Genomic DNA, 27945 nt, shown 5'->3' with positions numbered 1-27945 from the left:
AGAGATAGTACTGGTGGCTGGGTGGCTATTGTAGCTAGGGTTAGTGGTTAGAGATAGTACTGGTGGCTGCGTGGCTACTGTGGCTAGGGTTAGTGGTAGCGCTAGTGGCTGTGTGGCTACTGTGGCTAGGGTTAGTGGTTAGAGATAGTACCGGTGGCTGCGTGGCTAATGTGACTAGGGTTAGTGGTAGTGGTAGCGCTAGTGGCTGTGTGGCTACTGTGGCTAGGGTTAGTGGTAGTGGTAGCGCTAGTAGTACACGTGGCTGGTTGGCTAGGTGTGGTTCAGGCTGGGGTCAGCGGGAGGGGTGAGTGCTGTTGTGTGGTCGGCTAACTGGTTGTTGGTATCAGAGGTAAGAACCAGCCATGTGATTGTCTCGTGTACTCTGCCAACGAGCGGCTCGTTCATCCCCTGCCACTGCTGCTCGTTGCTCCTCCATGTGGCTGTAGACTTCTGCGATTTGTTGTAGACTTGTTGTTTTGTAGATTTGTTGTTTTGTGGACATCTTCTTTCGTAGACTTGTTTTGGAGACTTGTTGTGTAGACTTATTGTTGACTTGTAGATTTGTTGTGTAGACTTCTTGTTGACTTGTAGACTTGTTTTGTAGACTTGTTGTTTTGTAGACATCTTCTTTCGTAGACTTGTTTTGGAGACTTGTTGTGTAGACTTATTGTTGACTTGTAGACTTGTTGTGTAGACTTATTGTTGACTTGTAGACTTGTTTTGTAGACTTGTTGTTTTGTAGACATCTTCTTTCGTAGACTTGTTTTGGAGACTTGTTGTGTAGACTTATTGTTGACTTGTAGACTTGTTGTGTAGACTTATTGTTGACTTGTAGACTTGTTTTGTAGACTTGTTGTTTTGTAGACATCTTCTTTTGTAGACTTATTGTTGACTTGTTGTGTAGACTTATTGTTGACTTGTAGACTTGTTTTGTAGACTTGTTGTTTTGTAGACATCTTCTTTTGTAGACTTATTGTTGACTTGTAGACTTGTTGTGTAGACGTATTTTTGACTTGTAGACTTGTTTTGTAGACTTGTTGTTTTGTAGACATCTTCTTTTGTAGACTTGTTTTGGAGACTTGTTTTGTAGACTTCTTGTTGACTTGTAGATTGTTGTGTAGACTTATTGTTGACTTGTAGACTTGTTTGTAGACTTGTTGTGTAGACTTCTTGTTGACTTGTAGACTTGTTGTGTAGACTTCTTGTTGACTTGTAGACTTGTTGTGTAGACTTCTTGTTGACTTGTAGACTTGTTGTGTAGACTTCTTGTTGACTTGTAGATTGTTGTGTCGACTTCTTTGTGGACACGTGGGGGGGGGGGGGGGTTGCACGCTGCGTGACGCTTCCCCGTGACAGGGTGAGAGATGTGGCGGGTGGTGTTCAGTTCACTGCAGGCCGTGTAGCGCCATATTGTTTACCTGCTTGAGTAGAACCCTTAAGGGTGGCAGATTTAAAAAATAAAAATATTTTAGGTGGGCTGTGTGGGGCGGGCCCCTGAAAAAAACTTAGGGGGGGGCATCTGCCTGACATAGTCCATCCTACGCCGCTGCCTTTGTCGTCACATGAAACTCGGCAAAAAAAAAACACCTCCCCAGTACTCAGCATGCATGGCACGCACAAAGCGCAAGGCACGTGCCAGTTCCGATTCAGAAGCGAGTCGCGGGTTCTGTGTGTGATATGGTGATGGTAGTGGGCGGGGGGGGGTGATAAATGGGCACCGTGTTTGTGTGTGTGATGAGTGCGTCTGTGATGGTGAGTGATAGTGGGGAGTGATAGTACATCGGTTAGCGCGCTGCGCTACGAAACCTGGCGACCCGAGTTTGATTCCCGCTCACAGCCAACTCCGGTGAGGCATGATCTGAACCGGTCACGGGCCTCCCCGAGGTTGACTCAAAGGCGGCCGGGCGTGGTGCTGGCCCACCCACCCACCCCCTCGTGTGCCGCGCAAGCCTTCATCGGTACTGCTCGCAAACAGCACTTGCCCCAGCAGCCCGTGTAGGCTACACGGGGGATCTTTGCCCTTGCCTTTTGGGGATGGAGATGTCTCGGTTGGCTGCCACAGTCGAATGGCCGCACCTACGGTCAGCACGCTTGGCTACGTACGGTGCGAAGGAAGTTCAACGTGGGGCGCGAGTATCAGCCGCAACTGTGAAGGCGTATAAAATATGGAAAGCGGGCCTCACTTTAGTTGTGATGAAGTCAGGGTTAGTGTCAGGGTTTGGATGGTTGTACCAGTGGCTGGTTGGTTAGTTGCTTTGGCTTAGAGGGGTAGAGCTAAAACTAGTTTTGGCTAACGTGCTCCACCTCCAAGCCGTGTGCCCAACCTCTCCATCACACCGTGTGCCTTTTTGATATGTGGCCGCATTTCGTTGTTAACGCTTACAGCACACTGTCTGGCTTCTCGAGTGTTCATTATCGAGCTCATGAATGATGATGCGTTGTCATGGCCTATGAACCATTGAGCTGTCATCGTCTCCGTAATGGGAATGGCCTCCACGAAGCAGCTCTGAACGTTCGCTGGACCTGTGAGCGTTGAGGCTGCGGGGCAAAACGACAATCAGAAGCGCTACGTTTGGACCCCTCAACCTGAATCGGTGAAAAGATCATGAACGTTTATTGCGGTCCGTTCAAGGCGCTCACCGTTTTTCTATCATTCAAATCGATCTGTAAACCTTAGACGTCTCGCTGACATGAACTGGGAGGTTAGTGTGTCGACATTTAGCTTCAGAGATATTATAATGTACACATAGGAATGATATCGGTATACTGTATGGGAATGAATGTCAATGGAATTTGTATAGTGCAAGTTTCATTTGGAAATTATCGACAAAAGCGAGGGTTCGTTTGATCAAAAAATGCTTTAGTATTATATTTACGACTGTTTACCCAGGAAAGTTTCACCGAGTCTCACAGCTCTCTTCCAGTGAGGTCCTGCCAAGTTTTCGCATTCGGGGGCAATGATTGCTGTGTAGAGTCCCAAATAGAATTGACTGCTTTTGTGGGTCATTTTTCAAATTTGGCAAATTTGGATCGTGACACCAGCAACACAATGGGGCCTCCGCTTGCGAGTGATGCCAGGGGAATCTTTCACGTCCACTGCGAGTTGAAGCAGACAGCGAGTAGTGTTATTATTGGTAGGAGAAGTATTATGGTTGTTATACCCGCAGCATTCATCAGGGTTGGCCGCTGGAATCGAACCGTGTGAACCTCTGTGGCGAGCGACGAATGGCGCTGCCCCTAGGCCGGGTCATCTCCAACCCGACGACGTCCACGTTTCCGAACGCATTGCGATGCAAGTCGAGAACGATCCGTTCAGAATCCGAGCCACGACAAACAACAACAACAAAAATGGAATGGCGCAAAGCTTCGTCCGGGCAAACGTTTGTGCGTTTTTTGCCAACTTTTGTTCAACCCCCCCTCGCCACCTCTCGTGACAACGTCTCATCAAGGCGAACTGTCGGGACAATTATAGTGGCTCTTGGTGAAGATTTAAGGCATCCGCCAATTTCAGGGGCCTGTATCAGTCCACCACGTTACACTCGGTGTAATTGCCCAGTGACGATTCTGACCCTCACGTCTGTCTGGTGCGGGCGGGGTCGGCAAACTCTCTTCGAGGACTGCTTCGTGACGTTACGTATCAAGGAACCCGCCGTCTCGTGTTCACATTGCATTGCGGCTCTTGAAACATTGAGTTGCGTCGTCGTCGTCGTTGTTGTTATTGCCGGATTGGAATCAAATGGCTCTCCTTATTTCGCTTGCCGACTCCCCGGGTTTTAGTGGGCCACTCTCTCCACTTCGACGCGTTGGTCAATAAAACGGCGCAAATGTAGCAATCTCTCGCAAAGTGTTCCCCCCTTGCAGCGCCCCCCCCCCTCCGCTCGGTAACAGCACACGGAGACCGTCGCTGGTTCTCCAACCGCTGTCGCTTCGGGTTGAAAATGTGAAGGGCGCCGCTGGTCAGGCTGTGCGGGTACCTGCCACCGAGCGCATTTCGTGTCTCCTCGTGTGCCCCGGTCCCCTCCTCGCCCCCCCCATCCCCTCTCCCCCCATCCCCTCTCCCCCATCCCCTCTCCCCCATCCCCTCTCCCCCATCCCCTCTCCCCCATCCCCTCTCCCCCATCCCCTCTCCCCCCTCCCCCCCCCCGCTCGCCGTGCTGCCGCTGGCTGTGCCATGAGTTTTGTATCGTCTCACGTGTTTGTAATTGTATTTTGCGATTTAGCGATTTGTATTATGTAACATGGAAAGTAAACTACAAAACGTACTTATAAACACTGTCTTTCGCGCCCGTGTGCTTCTTCGAGTGAAATGGACTTTGGCGTTGAGGTACGGGTTCATCAGACGAGGGTTCTCGCCGGATCGGAGGTCGGGCGCCGCTTGGAACCTGGGTTCGTATCCAGGTTTCGGCCGCGCGATGTACGCACGTTGAACTTCTTTCGCGCCGTACGTAGCCGACCGTGCTCATCGGGAGGTGCGAACGTGGAGAGACGACGCTTGTAAGGAGGCAAATTGCCTACTGGTTTATTTAGTCACACCGTTTTACAGCAGGGGTCGGCCAATGCACACCAGTGCGCATGCACAGGTTATCTATAGCAATTGTAATCATGCCCTTCACTTACCCGGGAAAGGGTTCCGTATTGGAATGTTTGGCCAATTCCTTTCACGAGTGACACGAAGGCAGCAAGTGGAGCATCCGAAAAAAAGAAAACCAATGCACTATTGCTTACAAGGTGGTAAAATTCAAAAGCTCCGCACAGATATATATTCAATATTGCTTTGCTGGACTGTCATCTCCTGGTTACCTTGCAGCCCAAGCCCACTACAACACCTACCATTCCTACTAAAGATCTCCCATCCAAGTACCAGCCGGGCTCCACTCAACCTGCTTAGCTTGCGAGACCGGACACGATCGGGCAAGTTCAGGATTCCAGAAAGCACGCAACGTTAGCCCAACGTGACGCATTCAAAACTGGGATGCTGCCTGCGTAAGTTTTCGCGAGCTGTGTTTTATCGCTCTCCGACGCGGTCTTTCGGGTCGCGCCGCGATTTTTGTTCGGCGCGGTGTCCGACGTTTCGGTTTTGTGCGCTGGGGAGCATCTTCAGGAATTGAGCTTCTTTAAAGTTTGTGAATAAACTCCCGACGCGTGGGGGGTCCCAACAGGTCCGTCGGTCATCACGCGGCGCAACACGCGGCGCAACCCGAGAGCGCATCCAACGTCCACCCCGGTAAATACTGGCGGGGTTGTTATCGACACGCTACACGCCACCGATTCGCGGTGGACGCTGAAGAGCCCCGCGACGTCGCTCGCAGGGAGTAAGGCCACCGTGCGTCGGCGTCCCGGATCCAAAGTTGAACGGAAAAAAAATGCCCCGCAAAAATACGCGCCGCGACGAAAAAGATACGGCAGGGCCCTACTGAAGAAAAAAAGAAAGAGTCACGAGGCTCGGTGAGGCTTTCCTGGGTAAACATGCGCTGTTAGTTACTGCATACTAATGAATGAGAGAGAGAGAGGGTATTCGTGGTTGTTTGGTCATAGGCAGTACTCGGCAGAGTACATGACAAGGCAGGGGGGGCGGCAACTACAACGACCCAAGGCAGTCGAGCAGCATCTCTTCTACGAACACTCCCGGATTCCCTGCTGGGGATACACTGGATACCCCGCTGGGGATACCCCGCTAGGGATAGCCCACTAGGGATACCCTGCTAGAATACCCCCTATTAATACCCCGCTAGAGATACCCCGCTAGAATTCCCCGCTAGAATACCCCGCTAGAATACCCCCCTATAAATACCCCGCTAGAATACCCCGCTAGAATACCCCCCTATAAATACCCCGCTAGGAATACCCCGCTAGAATACCCCGCTAGAAATACCCCCCTATAAATACCCCGCTAGAATACCCCGCTACAATACCCCCCAATAAATACCCCGCTAGAAATATCCCGCTGGGGATACTCCTGGAGCAAACGCTAGGGGGCAATGGCTGCCGCGTTCTGCGAGACAAAGGCACAAAACTGGCTCACCCTGGTTCCGAGCAAGTTCCATGGCTCGCTTAAGGGTTGGCGTCGAAGCGCCGTCCTGCGCCCAACCACCCTGCAGGTGACACCATCGGGCGACGGCACGGGAACACGCGTGGGTGTCTGTCTCTATAGTGCGTGTGTGTTCGTGCTTTTGGGTTGCTATTGAGCCTGATGTGCGACTTCTTGCCCCATGTGCCCTCTGTTAATGTCTGTGCCGACGACTTTTGCCTCTTTGTGCCCGTTCCGCTGCGTCTCTCTATCTCACGGTGTCTATCTCTGTGACTGTGCGTCTGTGCCCTGTTCACATGTCCGCCGTGCCACTCACTGCCTCTGTTGTGTCGTTTTTTGCATATTTCTCTCTGTCTCTGTATCTCTTTCTCTTTCCTTCTTGCACCTTGATCCGCATAGCTCCGACGTCTCTCTCTCTCTCTCTATGGCTGGGGCGTCTGTGTTTGCATATCTTTCTTATCTGCCTGCGTCTCACCGTGTCCAGTCTTTTATCCAGTTTTGAAACTTTGGGTGATGCAATGATGAAGCCAGGTGAGGTGGCGGTGGGGAGGGGTGTGGCGACTCTGTCACTTGGCCGGGGTGGGTGAACACGTGGGAGGGTGCAGATCAATGCCTCGCTGTGGGTCTCTTCCGATGCATTCGTTTCTCTCCGTGTCTCTCTCTCTGTGCCGCTGTCCATGTGTTGTTTTTATCGATAGTGCCCCACTAACCCAACCCCCCCCTGCCCCACGCATCTGCACAGGTCCCCACTTATACCCCTTTTTCGCTGAACAACCGAGCGGTGCTAAGCTCAGCTCAGGGAAGCGCCAGCTTCTTTCCTTCCCTTCCCACTGCCGAACCTGAGCCGTGCCACCGACGCCGTATGTCGCCGATCGAAGCCGCGACGCGACATGCAGGGCACGCGGTGCTGCCGTGCCTTCACAGGTGCACCGGCTGACGTCACGCGCAATGACGCGTGTCGTTGGCCCCACCCTCGACCCTGCTTTTGCCTCGCCCCCTCCTTCAACCTCGAGCAGAGGTCGCAACCGGGTACCCGATACCCGTACCCTACCCGATACCCGGCTACCCGTACCCGACCAGGTACGGGTACGGGTATCCGTTTGCGACCCTGGTGCGGCCGGGTACGGGTACGGGTAGGCCGTGAGTCACTGGTGAGTAACCGTTTGTCACTCATTTCGGGTAGGGTACGGGTAAGGAATCAAAACCCGTTTGCGACCTCTGACCTCGAGTCACATTCAGATGTCTCGGGAGGGCCAGCGGGCAAAGGGGTAATTAAGCGTAGAGACGTCCCTACCGCGGCAATGCCTGGCAACGCAGCGGAGCGCCGTACGCCTCGCGCGGCCGCAGCGTCATCTACGTCGAAAATCTACCAGAACCGAAAAGCAAAGCAACACCGGTGTACGCGGGCGCGGTGGGGGGCCGGGGGAGAACGCGGGGTAGGGATGGGGGGGTCACAGCTTGATGTCGTCTGGGCTCTCGGTCGAGTCGTGGGGTGCGGGCGAAGCCTCTTCGAGGGGCCCCGAGCGGAGAGCCCTGAGCCGCGCTCGCAGAGGCACGGAACGCGGGGCGAGCAGGAAGTCGTAGAAGAGGGCGGCGCACAGCGAGCCGCTGAGCGGGCCCAGCCAGAACACCTGCCGGACGGGAGGGGAGGCAAGTCGCGATGCAATGTTCCAGTGAGAAACTCCTCGTTGTCCGCGAGTCGTGCTGGTGCTTTGCAAGGATATCCGTGGTCCGTGCGGTTCGGAAAACTCTGCTCCTTCGTGAGATTCTACGAACATTTGGTGATTATAGGATCCACAACACGTAGCATCACACCTCCCCCTCCCCCGCCATCAACGTGGATTAGAGGCATTTTACGTGATAGCGGATATCCAATAATTCGCGTTGATACGGGGAGGGGCCAGGTCGCAGATCCTGTAATCCGCGACGCACCGTGGAGGTGAAACTTATAATCCATAAATAAATGTTGTCGCTGCCGCGGTGTTGCTGCAGGTTACGGGACAAATTGGCCACGCCATTCCATGAATCCGCAAAACAAATATCCGCCTTATAGGGGAAACGCAGCACGTGATTCATTATAAATTGACGGATTTATAACTCCAATTGGTACAACTCTGCCACGTGGGTCTACTCCGTGAAAGGATACTTTTCCTTCATTTGACTTCAAATGATTCGATAGCAAATTATTGTTTTTCTGAAAAATAAAAATAGGTTTTACCCTCTCTGGCAATACAACAGGTGTTAAGATGTTCACACACCAAATATAAACCTTTTGCAAGGAATCAAGTCCACATTTACCAAACGTACGTGTCGATTGGCGTGGCTCTTCTATCCAATTCGTGGGCCGAGTCTTCTGCGCGAGAGCAGGAAAGTGTTATCATCACTCAGCACGTGCATCGATCGGTCGGATCGTGCGTATTCGTTGTCAATTTAAAGAGTAAGAATCAAAATCGGCAGGTGTGCTTCATTTTGAGTGATTTGGTATGGACTTCGATCGATACTTTATTTAGTGAAAATGTTGGTTTTGTTCATTACCAAACTTCTACCTATATTAGTGGCTTTTTGGACTTAGAGATTCGCGTCAAAATGAATATTTTTGGATTGGCCGCTATTTTAAATTATCCACGGTCGTCCTCCCCGTCATGAGTGCGGATAATCGAGAGTCTACAGCAGTTAGTTTCGTGTACCCAGGTGATCACTCAAGAAACAGGATGAGTGTCATTTTCAAGATTGACCTGGACCAGGAGCATGACAAAAAGAAAAAAAAGCGCAGCAAAGTACAGCAAACGAAGCAAACATTAAATCAGAACAAGCGTGTCACACGAGAAATCGAAAAAAACGCACAAACACACAACATAAATGCCGACTAATGAATTTCCTTGCGAGGCGAACCAGCTGGGACAGATTATCCGTCGACTGATCAAAGTGCAATTGCAAATTAAGTTACAGAAATATCAAAACAGATACAGGCTGACCATTGTACAAACATGTAAACAGACTGTATCATGTCAAGTAAGAGAATTAGGTCACTCGCTGTGGGCAATGCAAATGATATGCCGCTACATTTCGGCGAGTAGAGAGCACAAATGTATAAACTGGTAGGAACAAATACGATTATTGTTCATTAAACTATTGCTTTATTTGACCAGGTAAGGCCCATTGAGCTATGTAACTCTTTTTCAGAAGCGACCTGGTCACAAATGATATCCCAATGAAGTGGCTTTTCGTGCGGAAATATATCGCATCCAAATACTCTAACACGCATGTTTCTAAATGTGGAGGGAAAAACCGGAGGACCCGGAGAGAAAGTCACGTGACCACGGGGCGAGAGAGACACGCAAACTCCAAATATACAGCAGCAGACATCAGGGTCGGTATCGAACACCACGACCTCCTGCATACCAGGCGAGGTAGTTAACATCTCGCCACCGGGGCAGCAGACGGAGCGAGATGACCAGGGGAGGGGAAGGGAGGCCGGAACGGAAGTTCCCCACAAGACGGAGAACGAGGGCACGGCTCTAGACGAGCGGCGCGAAGGAGGAGCGCTGGTCGCCGAAAGGGAGAGGGAGGGCGAGAAGCCATCGTGGAGGGGGAGCGGAAGAGACGGAGATGAGAGAAGGAGCGAGCGGTAAGAGTGATCTGCGCGGAGCGGAGTCCGTTTTCGCAGGGGGTGGTGGGGTGGTGGTGGGAGGTGAGAGATTCAGTGGGGGAGGCCACACACAGGTCGCGTGGTGTTACGGGAAGCTTGAGCTGGTTTACGTAGATAGAGATGAAAACAAGACGGCAGCAATGAAATAACAAAGAGTTGATTCTTGGGGTGAGCTGCAACACAAAATGAGGACAATCCTCCAAACTGCTGGGCGAGCCATTGCCTCGCCAACCCGAGCCGAGCAGAGGGCCACTCCTCCCCATGTGTACCCCCTGAGCTCGCGAGCCGCGTCACGGAATTCGCGTGTTCGTGGATTTAACGACTGCTGCATCCGCAGTTCCGCGCGCCGTTGTCTATCCATCGCACAAAAGAAATGAACGCACAAGCCGTTTCCATTGAGCTCGCGAAAAGCATTTGACTCCGGAGGGCAGGGGGGGGGAGGGGGCGGTTGGCGGGCGGGGTGGTGGTTGTGAAATGATCCACAGCCGCGGCCGCCAGCGCGTGTGGCTTCGCAAATAAAATCGAGCGCTGGTTTCAGAGCGAGCGAGTTCGCATTCGCCACACCGATGGCCGAATTTGGACTTTCAGATTTGGCCCTTGGCCCTGCAGTCGCTCTCATTCACTGCAAGGCGGCCTTGCAGTGACGGAGGTGACCGCTGGCTAAAGTGAGAAACCGTCTTAGATTGTATACGGAGGCTTTCACGGCCAATATTCCGATTCATAATTGCTTGTTGTGTTTCGATAAACTCGTGTGTTGTAAACCCCCCCCCCCACTCCACCCAGCACAGCCAGTTAATAATAGTGACACATCCAGCATCCTGAGATTGTTAATGCATTGAATGCAATGCATTGAATGCAATGCATTAACAATCTCAGGATGCTGGATGTAATATCCAGCCAAGCGGGCGTTACCCACGTGAATGTTGTGAGGCTCCTGTCCACCACCACCAACAACAACACCACCACCGGTGCTGCTGCTGCTGAAGCAGTAATGCATTTAGCGCATCGGATTCACTTCGATTAATTGGCCGTGTCGGGTGCAGGAAGGTGTACGACAAATAGTTTTAAACTATGACTTAACCCCAAATAAACCAATTATGAATCCTTATTTTGCCAGGTCAAAAATATGCCCCTCCAGTACCCGATTAGCGTGGCCAAGATGCCCGTAGTGGTCGTTGTTTAGAAGTGGTTGGCCTCATGCGGCCACGGGCCATACGGAATGCAACCGGGAGCTGTTATCGGGCCTGTGAGCCAAAGGCAACGTTGCCACCTTCCTCACAGGCCACACCCCCACGTGCCTCTCAGCCATCACCAGGTCTACCGTCATCAAAACTGTGCGGTTTGCTGGAATAAAGTTGAAACACGGCGGCGGCGGTGACGGTACTGGATCGCGACACCAAATCGATTCCTGCCACCCGCACACAGATGACACTTCCCGGACCATCCGGGTCAAACACGGACCGCATTGTGTCAACTGTACAAAGGCCGTGAGTTGTTAGGCGCTTCAAACTAGCCCCCCGCCCCCCCGAGTAACCACTCGCTCGCCCTCCCACTGAACCTAACCCAACAGACCTCATGTTATCCGCACTTCTGAGCGGGGCCACTTCTTCGTGTCACGTAAAACATTTCCGTTCGGCGCTGCTGTTCACAGAGGAGTGGAGAGCAGAGGAGGCTCGTCGGCCTGGCTCACGTGATCCTGCTTACGAAAATCGCTCCGTGCGTCCCTCTTCACACCAACACGTTTTTAAAACGAACCTATTTTTATTTTTACCAGGTAAGGCCCACTGAGCTGCACAGCTCTTTTTCAGAAGCGCCTCGCGATCACAAATGATAGCTCAACGAAGTGGCTTGTTTCGAAAATGTGGAGGGAAAAACCGGAGGACCAGGAGAAAAGTCCACGCTGCCACGGGGGGAGAGACATGCAAACTCCAAACATACAGCAGGTGTCAGGGTCGGGATCGAACCCACGACCTCCTGTATACCAAGCGAGGTAGTCAACATCTCGACACCTTGGCGCCCCCATTAAATGAAAATCGAAATTGGTCTGTGGTGTGCCTGTTTTTTACACGCTTTCATTTAACTCTGTTGTTGTCTTCGTTATCGTTGCTGTTGTCGTTGTATCCTCAAATCTTATAACTGAATGTTAACCCACTTCCCCAATGTGGTATTGACTGCAAGCTTGGTATACTTATGTAATACTGATGACAATACTATATTATATGATAAAAAAACATTTTTAAACATTATTTTTTCGGCTTGGGTCTAATTGTCCACGCTCAACTGACGTTGGCTGTAATTAGCCACGGTCTCTTACGTTATGACAAGCTTCGTGGCCACTTTCTGGAGTCGTGGAGTTCTGCCATTACTAGTACATTTCACAAAAGCGTGCTTTAAAAAAAGTTTAAAAAATATTACTTATTATTTAAAATTACATTTTGCCAAGCACAGGGCTCAGAGACCAGCAACAAGCAGCACTATTGAAGGTGTGATAGATAGAGGGTGCAGTAACTCTTTTGAATTGAGCGTGGTGATAAGTATTCGTATGAGAGATTGAGGAGTAGAAACGGTTAGGAGGGAATTCCACGGTGGAGCAGTGCGAGGGATGAAGCAGAGGAGTGTGGTGCGTGAGTGGGTGAGCGTGTGGGCGAGCGAGTGAGTTGTTGGGACCTGCAGCTTGGTGGTGGTGGTGGTTGTGGTGGAAGAGACGAAACAGTTGAGTCTGATAGACCGAGTTTCTCAACATGAGTTGAGGACTGAATGAGTGAAGTTTACGTGAACGGTAACCACGATTATGGCGATACGGGGCCTCTGTCACTCACCCTACCCACTCACCCACCAACCCACTCACTCACTCAACCAACTAACCACTCATCAACAACTCGAGAAACCGGATCCACCCACAACTCGGCCACTCCTCGTTCTCCATGGGCACCTTGACAGGTGAGGCTGGCTGGTTGTCACCTGGCCGGCGCCGTCTCTCTCCTGCCACGATCGCCACTCCTCTGTGCACCGCCCGCCTCTACAATGAACGCGGCTGGGCTAGCTGCTCCCAATACGCAGTGAGATTGGCAACCTCCTAGTCTTAAAATCATTTATATAGCGCCTTGGTTCATACAGCGCCTTGGTTTACGCAGAGTTAACAACGGCACAACGTGTGAATGTAGTGGTGGAGGCGACGTGAATGAAATGGATGAGAGGAAGCAATGAGGGCCGATTCTGATGCGCGAATTCGGTGAAAGCAAAATTGATGGCAGTAAATGATGGTGAATGGATTGCATGGATGGGGTTAATGAATGATCGCCATATAATGAGAATATGAAGAGGGATAGGTAACGGTGGTGGCTATCAGGGGGAGATTAAGGGGGGGGGGGGGGGGTCGTGGGGCGAGCTAGGGAACAATGAGTGTGAGTTGTGAGTGAGGAGCGGGAAACTTGCGAGCGAAGGTGACCGCTTTTAATGTGGAGGGGGAAGTTTGTGCCAGGGAAGGTGGTGAGCGAGAAGGGAACAAGAGCCAAAGCGTGGCTTGAGCACAAGGGGGAGGAGGAGGAACAGAGAGAGAGAGAGAGCAAAGATTGAGAACGTAGAGGGCGAGAAGGCCACGCAGACAGATACGAGAGTGGCAAGGCATGGTCGGGCAAGACCACGAAGGGATTTGTAGATCAGGGTGAGGAATTTGAACGGGCAACGGGAGTACAGAGGGAGCCAGTGCAGCTGACATGGAGAGCGCGTCTTTGTATCGGAGCTTCACCAATACACTACGAACTGAGCATGTGGAAATCGGGTTCGCAGGCGCTGGAATCGGCGCGTGTATCGCGTGTATAAGGATCAATTTCAATTGATAAACTCGTGCGTAATCACGTGCCAATTACCAATACTCAACTCAAACAACACTGCGGTAATCAAACGCATGCCATTGAGGCCGCCACTAGAATAGTGGCCACACGAATTTACGGTTCAAAAGACAGGGAATTAATGCACTTTAGATACTCGCATTACATTTAGTTCAATGGAGTGAACGAAGCTGTCTTAATAGTTACAGGAACATTTTGAAACAATACAACAGCGTGGGGTTTCACGCTTGCGTTCCAGAGACGTGTTTTCGGATTGCGTGTATGTCGAACTTCTTTCGCGCCGTACGTAGCCAAACTGTGCCGATGCCGCGTATTGCCCGGCACGAAGTCTTGACGATGCACGCCACGTGCTTGGCAGCTCCTTCGGGCGCCCAATTCTCACATCCTCAAGAAAGCTCTCGAAGCACGTGGACATCGTTGGCGAACAGAGCACGCGGTGCAATGCGGGAGCAGGAGTTGTTATTGTTTGACTTGCATCCCACTGGGATTTTTGCACACAGCGTTGATATACGGTGTTTTTTTTCTGGAAGACTTTGCTGTTTTTTCATGGATTTTTCTGTTGCACGTAGTCACCTGAAGATGTTTCCTTGTTCATGTTTTTGTTTGTTGCGGCTGCACCCGAGTCAAGAGCCGCATGGCTCACAGGGCAACACCTCATAAATGAAACTGAAACAAACTGAAAACGCAAAGAGGCAAATTGCCACCGCGCCGGGCCGCGACGAATGCCCGGAGCCTCGTGGAGGGGTCACATCGCCACTCGCTCGGTCACGTCGACGCCGATGTTCCGCGGCCCTCTCGCCGAGGCAACGCGCCCCAACTCACCCAGTGGTCTTTGAAATTCCTCGTTAGCACGGCGGGAGCAAAGGAGCGAGCCGGGTTCATGCTGCACCCGGTGAAGTTGATCTGTGAACAGAATTCCGTGCATCGCGCGCGCATCAGCTCGGCAAAGGGGGGGGGGGGGGGTGATGCAAGGCACAATTCACCGCTGTTGTCGTATGAAGCGGTACCATGGACCACGAGAGCGATGTTTACTCAAAACAATGATTGGGAAAACAACTCTAGAATGGATTCACGCTGTTAAGTTTTTTTTTTTATGAAGAAGTGTTCTTCAGTGTATCGGCGAGCGAGCTGACACAATTGATAATTGGCGTGCCGTTAAACGCTTCGATATACACCACGTGATAACTAAATGTGTTCGGCTACGTGGGGGGTTCGTGGAGGGTCATCCAACAGAAATCGAGGCAGCATTATTTGTCACGTGGCCTAACCCAAACGTGACGACATCAGCTGCGAAAGCCTACGCGTGCGAATCGCGTGTCTACGTAATTATTTTTGCGCGTGGCAATTTCCTCAGAAGAGCTGAATGCAAAAATGCATTTCTCCGGGACGACGGCGTGGGGCTGCGTTTAAGGTGACACGATGACTTCACGGTTGAGGCCTCTGCGAGAAGGCCACCGTCTCTCGCGCTACGTGTGACCTTAAACGTAAAACCTGCGCTTTAAAAAAATAAAACTTGCCGTTCTTAAAACCGGGAGAGCAAATGTTGGCGCCGTCTTTATTTATTTGGTTTACGATAAATGTATCGTGAAGAAGGGGTGGATGAGAAATGGGACGGTTTAGTCACACGCGATGAGTGCCATCCGAGTGGGTGGCAGGGGGGGAGTGAGTGCGTGCACAGCCGGGCAAGGGGGTCAAAACTGCTGTGCCCCGAAACTGACCAGAAAAAAAAAATGCATGCGCGAGCATTCCCGTTCGCTCTATTAATCTACATCACAATGTAATTGCTTCTCAGCATGTGGCAGTGGGCCCAGTCGTATACGCAATTGCCCAGAGATCAAGTTGTCTGGCGCAACAGATATCCAAATATTATTTTGTTGAACCAGCGGGAAGCTCAAGAGGCCAGGATAAGTCTCACTTGCAAAGTCTCATTTGGCACGAGGGACCTTGATTACCAAAATGACAAATGCTGAAATAAAATGAAATACGGCGATGACATCAAAACAACTGTGTCACGTTTATATTGTTACTCTTTACAGATTTGCTGTATCAAGTGAGCTTGATACAGAAAATCTGGCTGTGACGGTCCCACCTGATGACGGAGACTTGTGTTGCCTCCGAAACGTCGTGATTTTTATTATTTTATTTTTATTAATTTTAATTTTAATTTTAATTTTTTATCACTTGATACAGAAAATATGGCTGTGACGGTCCCACCTGATGACGGAGACTTGTGTTGCCTCCGAAACGTCGTGAATTTTATTATTTTATTATTATTATTAATTTCATTTTTTACCTACGTGACTTTACCGAAAAAACTAAGAGTATGAATCCTTGCAGTCACGAAAGCTTCAAATCTAGAACGTTTATATTGCTTTGACTGAAATGGTAATTAGGCTTCGGAGGGCATCATTGCGAAGTGGATTGAGCCTCGTGCTCACAAGAACAAGTCATCCTGAAATGCAATGTGCCAGCAAGACGTATTTATAATTTTACTTTGTAAAAGAGTTCATTTAGCAGCGATAATTTTAAATTACGGAAGTATTTATCTGGCACTCAGTAGTTAATGAGGTAGTTATTCATATGCCCATTTAAACCTGGCCACCAGAAAAAAAAAATGAAAAATATATAATTATCGTATAATTCATTACCAGGCCCCATGGTGTAAGGTGCAGTCTCCACTGTATCTCTCTGCCCTCTCTATTTGTGCGCGAGGAAGCGGGACCATTACCCAAAATGTTTTATTTTAAGGCCCCTACAATTGTTATTGACGAATGTGTTGTTTTCTCTGCGTGTGTTTTAACACGCAATCGGCTTTCGCGACCAATATTATCCATATTAGAGTTTTCTTTGGGTTTGTTCGCGTAAATATAAATGTGTCGTTAATCCCGCCACCACCTGACACAGCCAATTAGTAAGGTTTGTCACGTAAACAAAACGTGCCAATTCGTTACAAGCTCAGCACACCGGTTGTGTGTTGGAGAGCAAATCCACAACATTTACAATTCGAGTACGACGTTTCGCCAGTAATTACAGCCGGCATCATCAGGCGACAGCCAGATATGTGGAGAAATCCTCCTGTTTCGTGCTTAAATAGAATAAAATCAATATGATGTCGTCACCTGCGAGCCAATCAGGTGCGAAGACCAGAGGCGGCGGGGGGGGGGGTGAATGAATTCATAAAAAAATGACGACGAGAATGCGTGTGTTTTTTCTCGTGCACCGATACTAACGCAGCAGCAGCGGCAGCGGCAGCAGCAGCGTCAGGATAAACGAGAGCCCGAAAACGTCGCGAATTAAACGCGCGCGCTCTCACAACCCCGAGTTGGCGTCTCCGCCCTCCGCCGAAGCGCCCGTTCGTCGCGGGCGAGCCGCTTGCGAGCGGAGCCCCACGGCGCCGTCGGTCGTCTCACCGCGAACAGGTGGCCCAGTGCCACCGCGAAGCCCACGGCCAGGGGCAGCGAGCCGCCCACGTCACGCCGCCGCGAGTCCGTGGACGCGAGGACGCAGAGGACCAGCGCGAAGGTGATGAGCACCTCCACGCCGAAGCCCTGCGCGTGGGTCACGCCGGGTCCCAGCTGCCGGGAGGGGAGGGGGGGGGGAGGTTAAGGTGCAGCCCCTGCAATAACTTGGTCGCGACACCGGCCCGTCGGAAAGAGTTGTCCACTACGGTGAGCTCTGGAGGAGCCAAACTTCTAAGATGTTGATAATTGTTTTTTTACCCTCTTATCTGGCAACAAAACTGACACCTTTTTAAATCCTTTATATTAAGTTCGCTTGCTTGCTTGCGTGCTTACTTGCGTGCTTGCTTGCTTACGACCGTGCAAATCTTTCGGTCGTTTTTTAACCCACTTCCCGTGATCCAATCGAGCTGACATTTTCCACACAGACTCGTTGTGCCAGACAATTAATGTTCGTGAAAAAAAATTCCCAAAATTTTACACGTTTTAGGCAAAAAAACATTATTTTACATATATTCAAATAGAACTTTGGCTGAACGTCACAGTATAAGAGCCCAGAGCGTAACCCCTCCACAGGCCGTGGCGGATTAGCGCAGTTGGTAGCGCCCTCGCTTCCCATGCCAAAGGTCGCGGGATCGATCCCCGCATCCTCCACAGGTGAATATATTTTAAATCCTTTATATTAAGTTCGCTTGCTTAGGACCGTGCAAATATTTCGCTCGTTTTTAAACCCACTTCCCGTGATCCAATCGAGCTAACATTTTCCACACAGACTCGTTGTGTGTGACAATTAATTTTCGTGAAATTTTTTTTCCAAAATTTACACTGTTTAGGGAAAACAAATTAAATATTTAATTACCAATTGCTTAATACTGGCAGACAATCATCTGACCCATAGATTGCAGCCATCTCAAGCCAGAGGACGAGAGGACTCTAGCCGCCACGCATATAAAGGATTTAGAGTGAAAAACTTTGTTTTTACGGGTTTACTTGTTTACGTGTGGACCAATCAACTTCAAGGACAGTGCATACATTATCAGAGTTATGTTTTTTGTTTGCATTATGACTGAAGGTATTGTTGCCAGATAAGAGGGTAAAAAAACAATTATCATATTTTTTACTGGCAAATGAGGTACCAATGGTTCTAAGATGTTTTTTGGCCTACTCTTCCACGTCAGCGGTGCATGTGCACAGGTCTGTATGGTGCTAGATCCTCCGTGAGTCGAAAACAGAGGCCGAGTGCATGAGTCCTTTTTGGTGGTACACAGCAGATCTACAGACCAGACCCTCACGGTACCATACCTGTCAACCACTTATCAGTGCCCTACCTTATTGCAGACCAATTCAGACCTTATAGGTCACCCCGTGCCTTTATAAATCTCAACGTTCATCCTACAAAGTCCCATCACAAGGGAGAATTTTTTTTTATTTTTTACAACAAAAATGTTTCACTCAATTTCCCTTTACAAGAACACCGTATGGGTTGGCAGGTATGCGGTACAATCTTGATTTGAAGCTTTCGTGACTGCAGGAATCCATACTCTTTGGTTCTTTCGGTAAAGGCAGACCATGCTTTCTCACCTGATGACAGACGCTTGTGTTGCGCCCGAAACGTCGTGATTTATTTGATTTTATACCTACGTGACTTTACCGAAAGAACCAAAGAGTTTGCGGTACCTCCCCACGGAACCCCTTGCAGCAACGAGGCACTGGAGCACCGAGGCCACGGGTTGCCAACCTGCGGCTCCGGAATCCGCATGCGGCTCTTGAAGGACCGCTGCTTCATGACGTCATTATTTATTTATTTATTCAGGACCGCCGTCTCGTATTCACGTTGCATTGCGGCTCTTGAAATCTTGCTAAAACATTTCTTTTTTACCGAATTAGAACCAACAAAATTGCTACTCTTGTGTGTTTGGTTTCCGACCCCTGACATAGTCTCAACCTGCAAGGGCTGTCGTAGAAGGAGATTTGAGTTCAAACCGGGGCAGCAGAGAGAGCTGGCTTAGCTGCCCCAGCTCGTCAGCAATAGAAAGGCAGGTGGACTAGATGAGGGGGCGGCGGGCGACGCTGATAACTGGTTCCCAATTCGAAGATGAATGGTCGTGGCACAGCTACCGATGACGATCACCTGACCTGATCTTCCACGCCGGGCCAGGCACCTTTGGAAGAGGTTGGGAGTAGCCCACACTTTACCCAACGACCGGCAATGACCGGGTATTACTTTTGAGGCTGCGCCTTGAGATGTGGCTTGCGTTGAGACGCCGCACACGTCGCAAATTGTATTGCATCACCACCCGGAGAGCGAGCAAAACTAAAAAAAAAAATGTTTTGTTCAACACAAACGAGGGGAGCCGCGCGCGCGCGTTAGCGACGACGGCTGCGCACGTGGCGCGCGCTGCGTGGGTTTTTTGGCGTCGGAGCGCCGTGGATGAGCCTTGATCCCGTGCGCGCGGGAGCGGCCGCTAATCGCTCCGGACGGGAGCTTTTGTGGTTGGACGCGCGGCCGACGGCTGTGGCCGCGGGGCTTCGCTGCGGCCGGCGGCCTGCACCCCTCTCCCCCTCCCCCCGCGGAGATTAGCGACCCGTAATCCGGCGGTGAATGACACCGCGCGGTGTGCACAACTCCGGACACAATGAGGCTGACTTTTTTGGCTGAGCACGGACGTTTTTACGGATCGGCGATCGCAGTGCCTGCAACGCGCTTGGTCGGGCCGTGCAAGGCACTACCGATTTTTCTCTGGCGCACAGGTGACGCGAGCCGGTTGGGTTAACCGACTGGAATGAAAGAGCCAATGTGCGGTGATTCATTGGGGTCGCCACCTTTTTCCACTGCAGACCGAACGCGCGTATCTCAGTGAGCACTACGTATATTGCCAAAACTGTGCAATTAACCACAATAAGGTTCAACGCAACACTGGTGCCAGGTTATGGTACAAATAAATTTTTGCCACACGAACACAGATGCCAATTCTCAGACTGTCCGAGTCAACTGTTGTCTTTTGTAGACCGGACAGGTGGCAACCCCTAGTGACGATGCTGTGCCAGCGCTGGGCTCATAGCAGACCAGCGCCTCCGGGAAGATGCACGGCCTGCAAACGCCCACGTGGCAGGGAACGCATTGACGATGGGCACTCAGTCCAGACCTCCCCAGAGACCCTGGTTGACAGAGGATATGTTCCGACTGGCTGAGAAAAAACGACAGGCCCATTCCCGCCATCTACAGCATCCCATGTCGGACCATTATGAGGTATGCCGCCGCCTTCGCTCGGAGGTTTGGAGAGCCGTGTGGTGCTGCAAGGATGGGTGTTGGTCGCGAGTTGCTGAAGAGATGGAGTCTGCCTCAGTAGCCCGAGATCACAAGTCACTCTTTAACTCCATAAAAATTTTTACTTGCAGCGTCACACCTATCACCATCATTAGGGGAAAGAAAGGTGATCTGATCTCCGATCACCAGGAACAAGTTTGCAGATTTGTTGAGCATTTCTATGAGGTCTTGGGGGAGGGACAATCCCTCAGCCTGGAAAACATAATGGGGCAAAGTGGGGATGACCCTGCCGATGCTGAGGTGCCTCAAATATTGTAAGGAATAGTCACCCCCTGTGAGTGGCTGGCTGAAGTGCCATCTGATGAGGAAGTACGGAAGGCAATCCAAAGTCTGAGACCAGGAAGAGAGCCAGGCAGAGATGATCTCCCAAGTTAAATGCTGAGGGAGGGTGGTATTTGTGTGCAAACTGGCCTATATGACTTAATAATAGTCTGGACCACTGGACAGGTTCTGCAGAATGGGACGGATGCCTTAATAGTCCCCCTCTTTAAGAAGGGGGACCGCAAAGTCTGTAACAACTACAGGGGCTTCTCCCTCATCAGTGTGCCAGAATAGTTCTTGGAAATGATTATTCAACATCGACTTGCCAGGCACGCTGAGGAGTGAATTGCGGAGCCCCAATGTGGTTTCAGGCCAGGGTGGTCATGCACAGATGACATATTTTCTGTCCATCTGCTACAGCAGAGGTGTAGGGAATTCCAACAGAACCTACTTTTCTGCTTTATTGACCTGGTCAAGGCCTATAATACCATGAATAGGCCTGGGCTCTGGGTTATTTGTCGTGCTTTCGGAGTCCTTGACTCTCTGCTCACAATCATTAAGGATCTTCAGGCCGGGTAAAACTACATGGCCGGGAGTCGGAGCCATTCCCTGTTCACGTTGGGGTGTGACAGGGATGTCCTCTGGCTCCCACATTATATAACATCCTTTTTGACCGGGTAGTTAGTGAAGCCCTCTATGGCTGTACTGGAGGAATCTCCATCTGCTACAGATACAATGGGAGGCTGATTGATGCCCGGGTGTGGTCAAGGGATGGCTCCCTATTAGTCAACCATGTTATTGGTGATGAGGCAGTTGTGGAGACAGTGGAAAGTGTTCCATACCTGGGCAGTGTGCTTATGATCAGCTCTCGTTTTACAGCAGAGGTCTCACTCTGAATCAGTTGAGCGGCATTATCCTTTCATCGGCTGCGTAACACTGTGTGGAAGCTACCTGGTCTGTCGCTCCACATGAATCTTTGGCTCTTCTCGGCCACGGTCATGCCCTCCCTTCTCTATGCTTGCGAAACGTGGACCCCCCTAATGGAACATCTTAGCCGGTAGAAACATTTAGGCTGGCCTGCCTACGATCCATCCCAGGTTTATCCAGGCTGGATTGTGTGAGGAGCTCACAAATCCTGAAAGATTTTGCAAGTCAAGTCTGCATTAACCCCATTGGTGAGCTCCTCTCGCAGGCAAGGCTGCGTTGTCTGGGTCCTGTACCCCGCATGGCCAGCCACTGCATGCCTAAACAGCTTTTGTTCGGCCGGATAGAGGGGGTTAAACGAGTACATCACGGGGTAGGAGTGATGTGGTACAAGAGGATGTGGAGCTGAGTGGACTTGCCAATGACTAGTACCAGCGGTGTCAAGATCGGCCTCTGTGGAGGAGGCTCATGAAGGACGCTGCTACTGGGCAGTTTGAGGTAGTCGCCCTCCAGCAACAACGGAGAGCAAAGGAACGACGCTCACAACAACGAGCGGAGCGCCGGGCGGCTAAAACAAAGCAAGTTGGCACAGTAGGGGGCACAGTGCATCGCCAGTCATTTCAGTCAGTCAACTCATGGCACCTGGGTCTGTCCCGTGACATCCTTACAGCGGGCGTTCGACACTTCACGTGCCCTTAAAGTGCACTTAGCGCTGTGGTGACATCAATGGGGCCTCATGCTTTTAACTGAATAAAATTCATGACTTATATCACTCTATCGCGCTGTCACTCATCCTAGAATCTCATCAGATCCGGAAGAACGCCAGTGAGCAGAGTGGAACAACGCAGACGTCCAGAATGAACACCTCACTCGACACACAGTCACAATTGCACCTCCCGGCTTTGACATTCCTCCATCAAAGACTCCGGTGGTGAAACCATCAACCGCATGAGAACATCAGTATGGCGATGAGCAACATCTCCTTCATCAACGGAGAAACTATCGGCCAAAACACGCGGTGCGATTGTGGCCATGTAATCCAAACTATGGACCACGGACTAAACCGCTGTAGTGGGTTGCTCCTTCAACGGAGGCAGTAACAGCAAAACCACACGAACTCTAACCTCCTGAAGCCGCCCTCTCTGGTCGTGGCGAGCAGACCTCGACATTGGCATTTAGCTCATGAACCACAGCGCCACCATGCATGAGAAATAGAAAGTGCGCACAGTGCCGAAGGCCCCTCGCCCTCCCCATGAGAAACCCGCTCGTCACGGCGCACAAGGAGAAGAGGGGACGTCATCTCAACAGAGACACGGGGGAGGGGGGGTGGGTACGACCGTGAGGATTGTGCTGTCTCTGTGCGGGTGCGGAAGCTCCTACCGAGTTGAGGCCCAGGGAGCCGCGCTGCACGGCAGGGGTGAGGCCGTAGAGGAGGCCGCAGGCCGCCAGGGCCCCGCTCACCTGCGCCACCATGTAGAAGAGGGCGCGTGGCGCGCTCAGCCGGCACCCCACCTTAGAGAGAGAGAGGGGTCAGGCATTGGAGGGGGGAGGGGGGCACTTACCTGGGAGAGAGAGAGAGAGGGGTCAGACATTGGAGGGGGGAGGGGGCACTTACCTGGGAGAGAAAGAGGTCAGGCATTGGGGAGAGCGGGGGGGAGCACTCACCTGGGAGAGTAATGGAACCGATAATCGGTAGGGTGATCGATAACTTCTATAGCCCTGTAATCCTACAGCCCAGCTAGCTCCAGGGTCCACCAGTAGGCGTTGGGTCTTGTTCTGCAGCCCGCAAGTGACCTTCAAGCACCACTCTTACATTCTTGTGCAGGTTGACTCAGGTGTCTCTTGAAATGTCTCAAAGGGCTCTCACCTGGAGTTGAATAAAGAAAATGTGCGTGTGTGTGTGTGTGTTCAGACTGGGAGTTGAGTGTGCGTGCAAAGAGACCTCCACTGGGACTTTAAGGGGCTTCTAAAAGAGGCCTGTGTCTGTGCCTCTCTGTACGTGTCTGTGTCTCTGTAAGTGTCTTAGTCTCTCTGTATGTGTCTCTGTGTCTGTCGCTGCGTCTTTCTCTGTTTGGCTCTGCTCCTCTGTGTGTTTTTGTTTGTCTTCATCTCTGTTGCTCTGTGTCCCTCTGTGTCCAACTCTGCATATCTCTCGTGTTTATGTCCATGTTTCTGTGTGTATCCAGATGTGTGTGTCTGTGGCTGTATCTGTGCATATGGCAGCTATGTGCTCATCACTGAGTCTGTCTCCATGTGTCTTTGTATAGCTATTTATATATCTATGTATGTGTGTACGTGACCGTGTCTTTCTGTTTGTGTCTCTGTGTATTTATGTGTTAGTTTCTATGTCTGGATGAATGTATGTATGTACGTGTTTTTGTCCCTGTGTTTCCATCTCTAGGCCTGTCTCTCTGTCTCTATGTCTGTCTCAAGCTGCGTTTCTCTATTTCGTGTGCAACATTCACCCATTGGACGTTTGTGCGGCAGGGTGGCACACGGCAAGAAGGACCTGGGGTAGATTCATGATTCGGACGCCTTTCTGCGTGGAGTTTGGTACATTCTCCCCTGGTACTGCGTGGGTTTCCTCCGGCTTTCTCCGCTTTCCTCCCCATAGCGAAGCAAAAATCGAACAGTGTGACCGGTATTGGCCAAATCATCCCAATGATGAAGAATAATTACCAGTTAATTACTCAATTGGGATCGCATGCAGCAGCAGCAGCAGCATCACCCCCGACTGCGAAAACTTGGCAGGACCTTTCTGAAAACGAATCTCGGGAATTCATGAGGCTTTCCTGGGTAAACTAGCACAATAATAATAATATTATGAGAACAAATACAATACAGGGACAATAATAACGTCAGTAAGAAATTATTCGAAGGGAAAGTTTCAAACATATATCATATTTTTTATGCATTATAGACTCGTATTAATTTTAATAAATAAATGACAAAGCACGTAATTGCTGTTACATATGTAAATAACCAATATGTTTCTGGGTTAATATTGTTTTAACCAGGTGAGAACCAGGGTGAGCGTCATTTGCCAAAGTGACCAGGGGGCATTGACCTGCCAGTAGAGGGCGATACTGGCTGTGTATCGCCACAGTTGAGCAATTGGGCAAACATTAGACCCTGGCGCTGGTGGAAGCTTATTCCAGACAATTGTGATGCCCCAACATCTCCAAGTCTTCATATCTCTCTATGTGTCGATCTGCCCCTCTATGTTTTTTTTTCTCTCTCTATGTCTCGGTGTCCTTCTGTGTCTCCCTCTCTCTCTCTCCTTGTCACTTCGCGTCTCTTCCAATTCTCTCTTTGGATGACTCTCTCCCGCGTCCCCCATGTCTCCTCGACACAAGGTACAACATCGATTGTCGATGCACGTGCTGCAGCACACTAATAAACTCAGCCCTCGCTCGCATCAGTCCGTCTTGAGTGTTCGACCCTCACGCGACGCATCTTGCAGGTATCGCCTGGCACGTAGATGAGATTAGGGCATTAGCGGGGTCGTGGATTAGCTGGCGGTCGTGTTTATATTTATTACCAGGAGGTCGCCCGCAACGGTGTAATAAACCGCGAGCTTTTACATTGCACCGTAAGCGTTCAAAGGGATAGTGGTGCCTTAATATCACTCGATGATCCTCAGGGTTTAACACTGACTCCCCTATAACATGCAAAGATGCCCCAATCAGACTCGATCAACCTCATGCGTGAATAGTGAACCCCGTGACGTGTAAATGTGCCTTAATCTGGCTCGATAAGCCTCAGGCATTCACAATCAACATTACGGATCCGAAAGGTGCCTTATAGCTTGTGTCTCTGTGTGCTATGGCATCACTGGGTAAAATATATACTTGGCTCCTCTTTGCATGTCCCTTCAATAATATGTAACGCAAACTAATTATGTTCGTCTTTGTGGAGAATTTCATAGTTAAGCAAAGCATTTAAATAAGCGAAACAGTTGTCTCCTTCAATCAAATTTTGGATTCTCCACATGAAAAAATGTAAAGTTATTTCTTACAAAATTAATCAACCGCACGGCCTTCTGGGAGTGCAATTTCAGCAGCATTGATTCAACACATCGGAGCACAATTCAACAGTGGGATTTACTGCCCCGCCCCATCTGCTGACTGTCACGTGGCCTATACCAGGGGTCCCCAACCCCCGGGCCGCGGACCGGTACCGGTCCGTGGCCTGTTAGGAACCGGGCCGCACAGCAGCAGCAGCAGGAGGTGAGAGCGGTGAGTCCGCGCGTGGAACCCGCCCCCATTGTTTTATTATTGACCACTTCCGTCCGCGCCTCTTCCCCGCACTGCGCACTCGTCTCAGTCACAGTGTTGGTCAGCCCACAAGCTGATAACCCCTAGTAGCCAACATGAGTAAAAAACAAACCTCGCTGGAGAGCTTCTTTGAAAAGGGGGAAATACGCAATGATGAACCCCCCCCCCGGTCCGTGAAAAAATTGTCTTTCACGAAACCGGTCCCTGGTGCTAAAAAGGTTGGGGACCACGGGCCTATACCACCTGTTGTGCATGATGGTCGTCCTTTTCAAGCACTTATCCAAGCTCAACACCCCACTTATCTTTCGAGATCTGGCGAAATCGATCGGCGATTCGGTGAATCTAAATCGAGATCGGAACGAGGGGTGGAGCGGTGGCGCAGTGGTTAACGCGCCGCGCCGTGAAGCCAACCCTACCTGAGTTCATTCTCGGGGTCGTGGATAACGTCGGTGCGGGTTGAGCGGATTCCCAGGACCCGTTTGGAATTTTACTCGCCACTGATATGAGCCCTGGAGGGGATCTGAACTCTGCTTGCCGGGTTCATGTTCATTGCGGCAAACTATGACGAGGTGACACAATTTCATTATGCGTCGGCGTAGAGCATTATATAGCAAAAGAGCCTAATCGCAGCCCCTGTCATGTCGCTCCATACACATGCATGCAATATGCTAAACGTGCTTTTAGTCAATCCCCTTTTGGCTTCGCCGCGCCAGTGTCGCCGAGCAGCGCAAGAGAAACTCTGCACGGGGTTCCACGCGCTGGCTTCCATCGGCGGGCAGTGCCAGGCAGGCTTGTCAAGCGAACGGCGCTCAAAAGAAACGCCTCTGCGGACTCGACGGGACGCCCATTGAGCTCGAAGGGCAGTGGCCGTGTTCACGGCCGAGTTCGTCGTGTTCACAGGGAAAACACGGCGACTGACCGTGCGTGGTACGCTGACGAGGGTACCCCATTCACCCCGCGTCTTACAATCCGCCACGCGTGTGCCGAGTGCGTGCGATACGAGATCTGCGTCACTTCATTGACACCGAGGGTAACTTTGAATGTCTCATGGGACGAAATATGCTATTGTTTATTGATGTTTGGTGACGTGCTCATCATTTTCTCTCTTTTGCACTCTCATCGTTGTTTGTTTGTCGTATTGTTTGCTGTTGCAATTGGCTGACCCCATGCTCATAACTGTACAGCTGTGAAAAAAAGCTTTATAGCTCATCGGATTTATTCTACAGTTTAAATAAAGATTCTGGGGGTCTTACTTTCCGAAGCTTAGTCCGAAGAATGCGCTAGCTAACGTGGATGAGGCTTGGCGGCATACCAAATGTATGCCTGAAAGATGTTTGCACTCCTCGAGCATATTGGCACGACAAGAAAGTTAAACTAAAATGACGAAATGTGCAGTGGACACCTTACGGGCTACCTGCCCCATGGATTGTGATGATGATGATGAACGTGGATGGGTAAAATAATTCCCCAATTAGTGGGGGATTGAGTGTGGGGTGCAGAAGGTCAAAAAAGTGTCACACCCACCAGGAGGCCAAACGTGACGGCAGGGTTGAGGTGTCCACCGCTCACGTGACCCACGCACTGCACCAGGGTGGCCACCGCGAGCCCGAATGCCAGAGACACTCGCACGACATCCACGGAGCCGTCGGCGCGTCCCCACCTGAGTGTCGAGCCTATCCCGAGAGCCACCAAGGCGGCCGTGGCTAAGAATTCCGCGAAGACCGCTCGCCAGAAAGGTCGAGAGCGCAGCTCGGAGGCCATCGGAGGAGATCGGAGCGAGCGGATTCGATGACGGGATGGTGGCGGCGGCGGCGGCTGGGAAGGAACGTGGCGGTGGAGGTCGAGGAGGTGCCTGCGCAGGTGAGGAAGGTGAGACGTTGGGAGGGTAGGTTCGATGGATGGATGTCTCGGGAAAGGCGTTGGTTGGGGCTGCTTCGACGGACGGATGGGCTATGTCCACGCTTGTCAGAGGACAGGCGCGGAGCGTGGAAAGGCGAGACGACGACGATGATGTCCGCTTTGGAGCTCGGGATAGTTAAAGTGGAGGCGACAGGAGACGAGGGAGAGACGCGTGTGCCCAGAGAGAGAGAGAGACACGGGGTGCGCTGAGTGTCAGCGGAGTGCGGAGTTGGCATTGAGCGCCGCGCTGGTGGTGGCGATGGTGGTGGA

General features: G+C 51.0%; 1 protein-coding gene across 1 annotated transcript; it reads right to left on the bottom strand.

The window, feature by feature from the left end:
* Window positions 1-4141: 4141 nt before the first annotated feature.
* LOC144943502 (aquaporin-1-like) lies at window positions 4142-27945 on the bottom strand. The gene is made up of 5 exons (XM_078871018.1): window positions 27301-27945; window positions 22880-23011; window positions 16939-17103; window positions 14351-14431; window positions 4142-7659 (listed from the first exon to the last, which is right to left on the bottom strand). The coding sequence occupies exons 1-5, from the start codon at window positions 27535-27537 to the stop codon at window positions 7480-7482; spliced, it is 795 nt and encodes a 264-aa protein (XP_078727144.1). The 5' UTR covers window positions 27538-27945; the 3' UTR covers window positions 4142-7479.

The sequence above is a fragment of the Lampetra fluviatilis genome, chromosome 31, assembly GCF_964198595.1.
Source record: "Lampetra fluviatilis chromosome 31, kcLamFluv1.1, whole genome shotgun sequence".
NCBI lineage: Eukaryota > Metazoa > Chordata > Hyperoartia > Petromyzontiformes > Petromyzontidae > Lampetra > Lampetra fluviatilis.
This window is presented reverse-complemented; position numbering and strand designations above follow the sequence as displayed.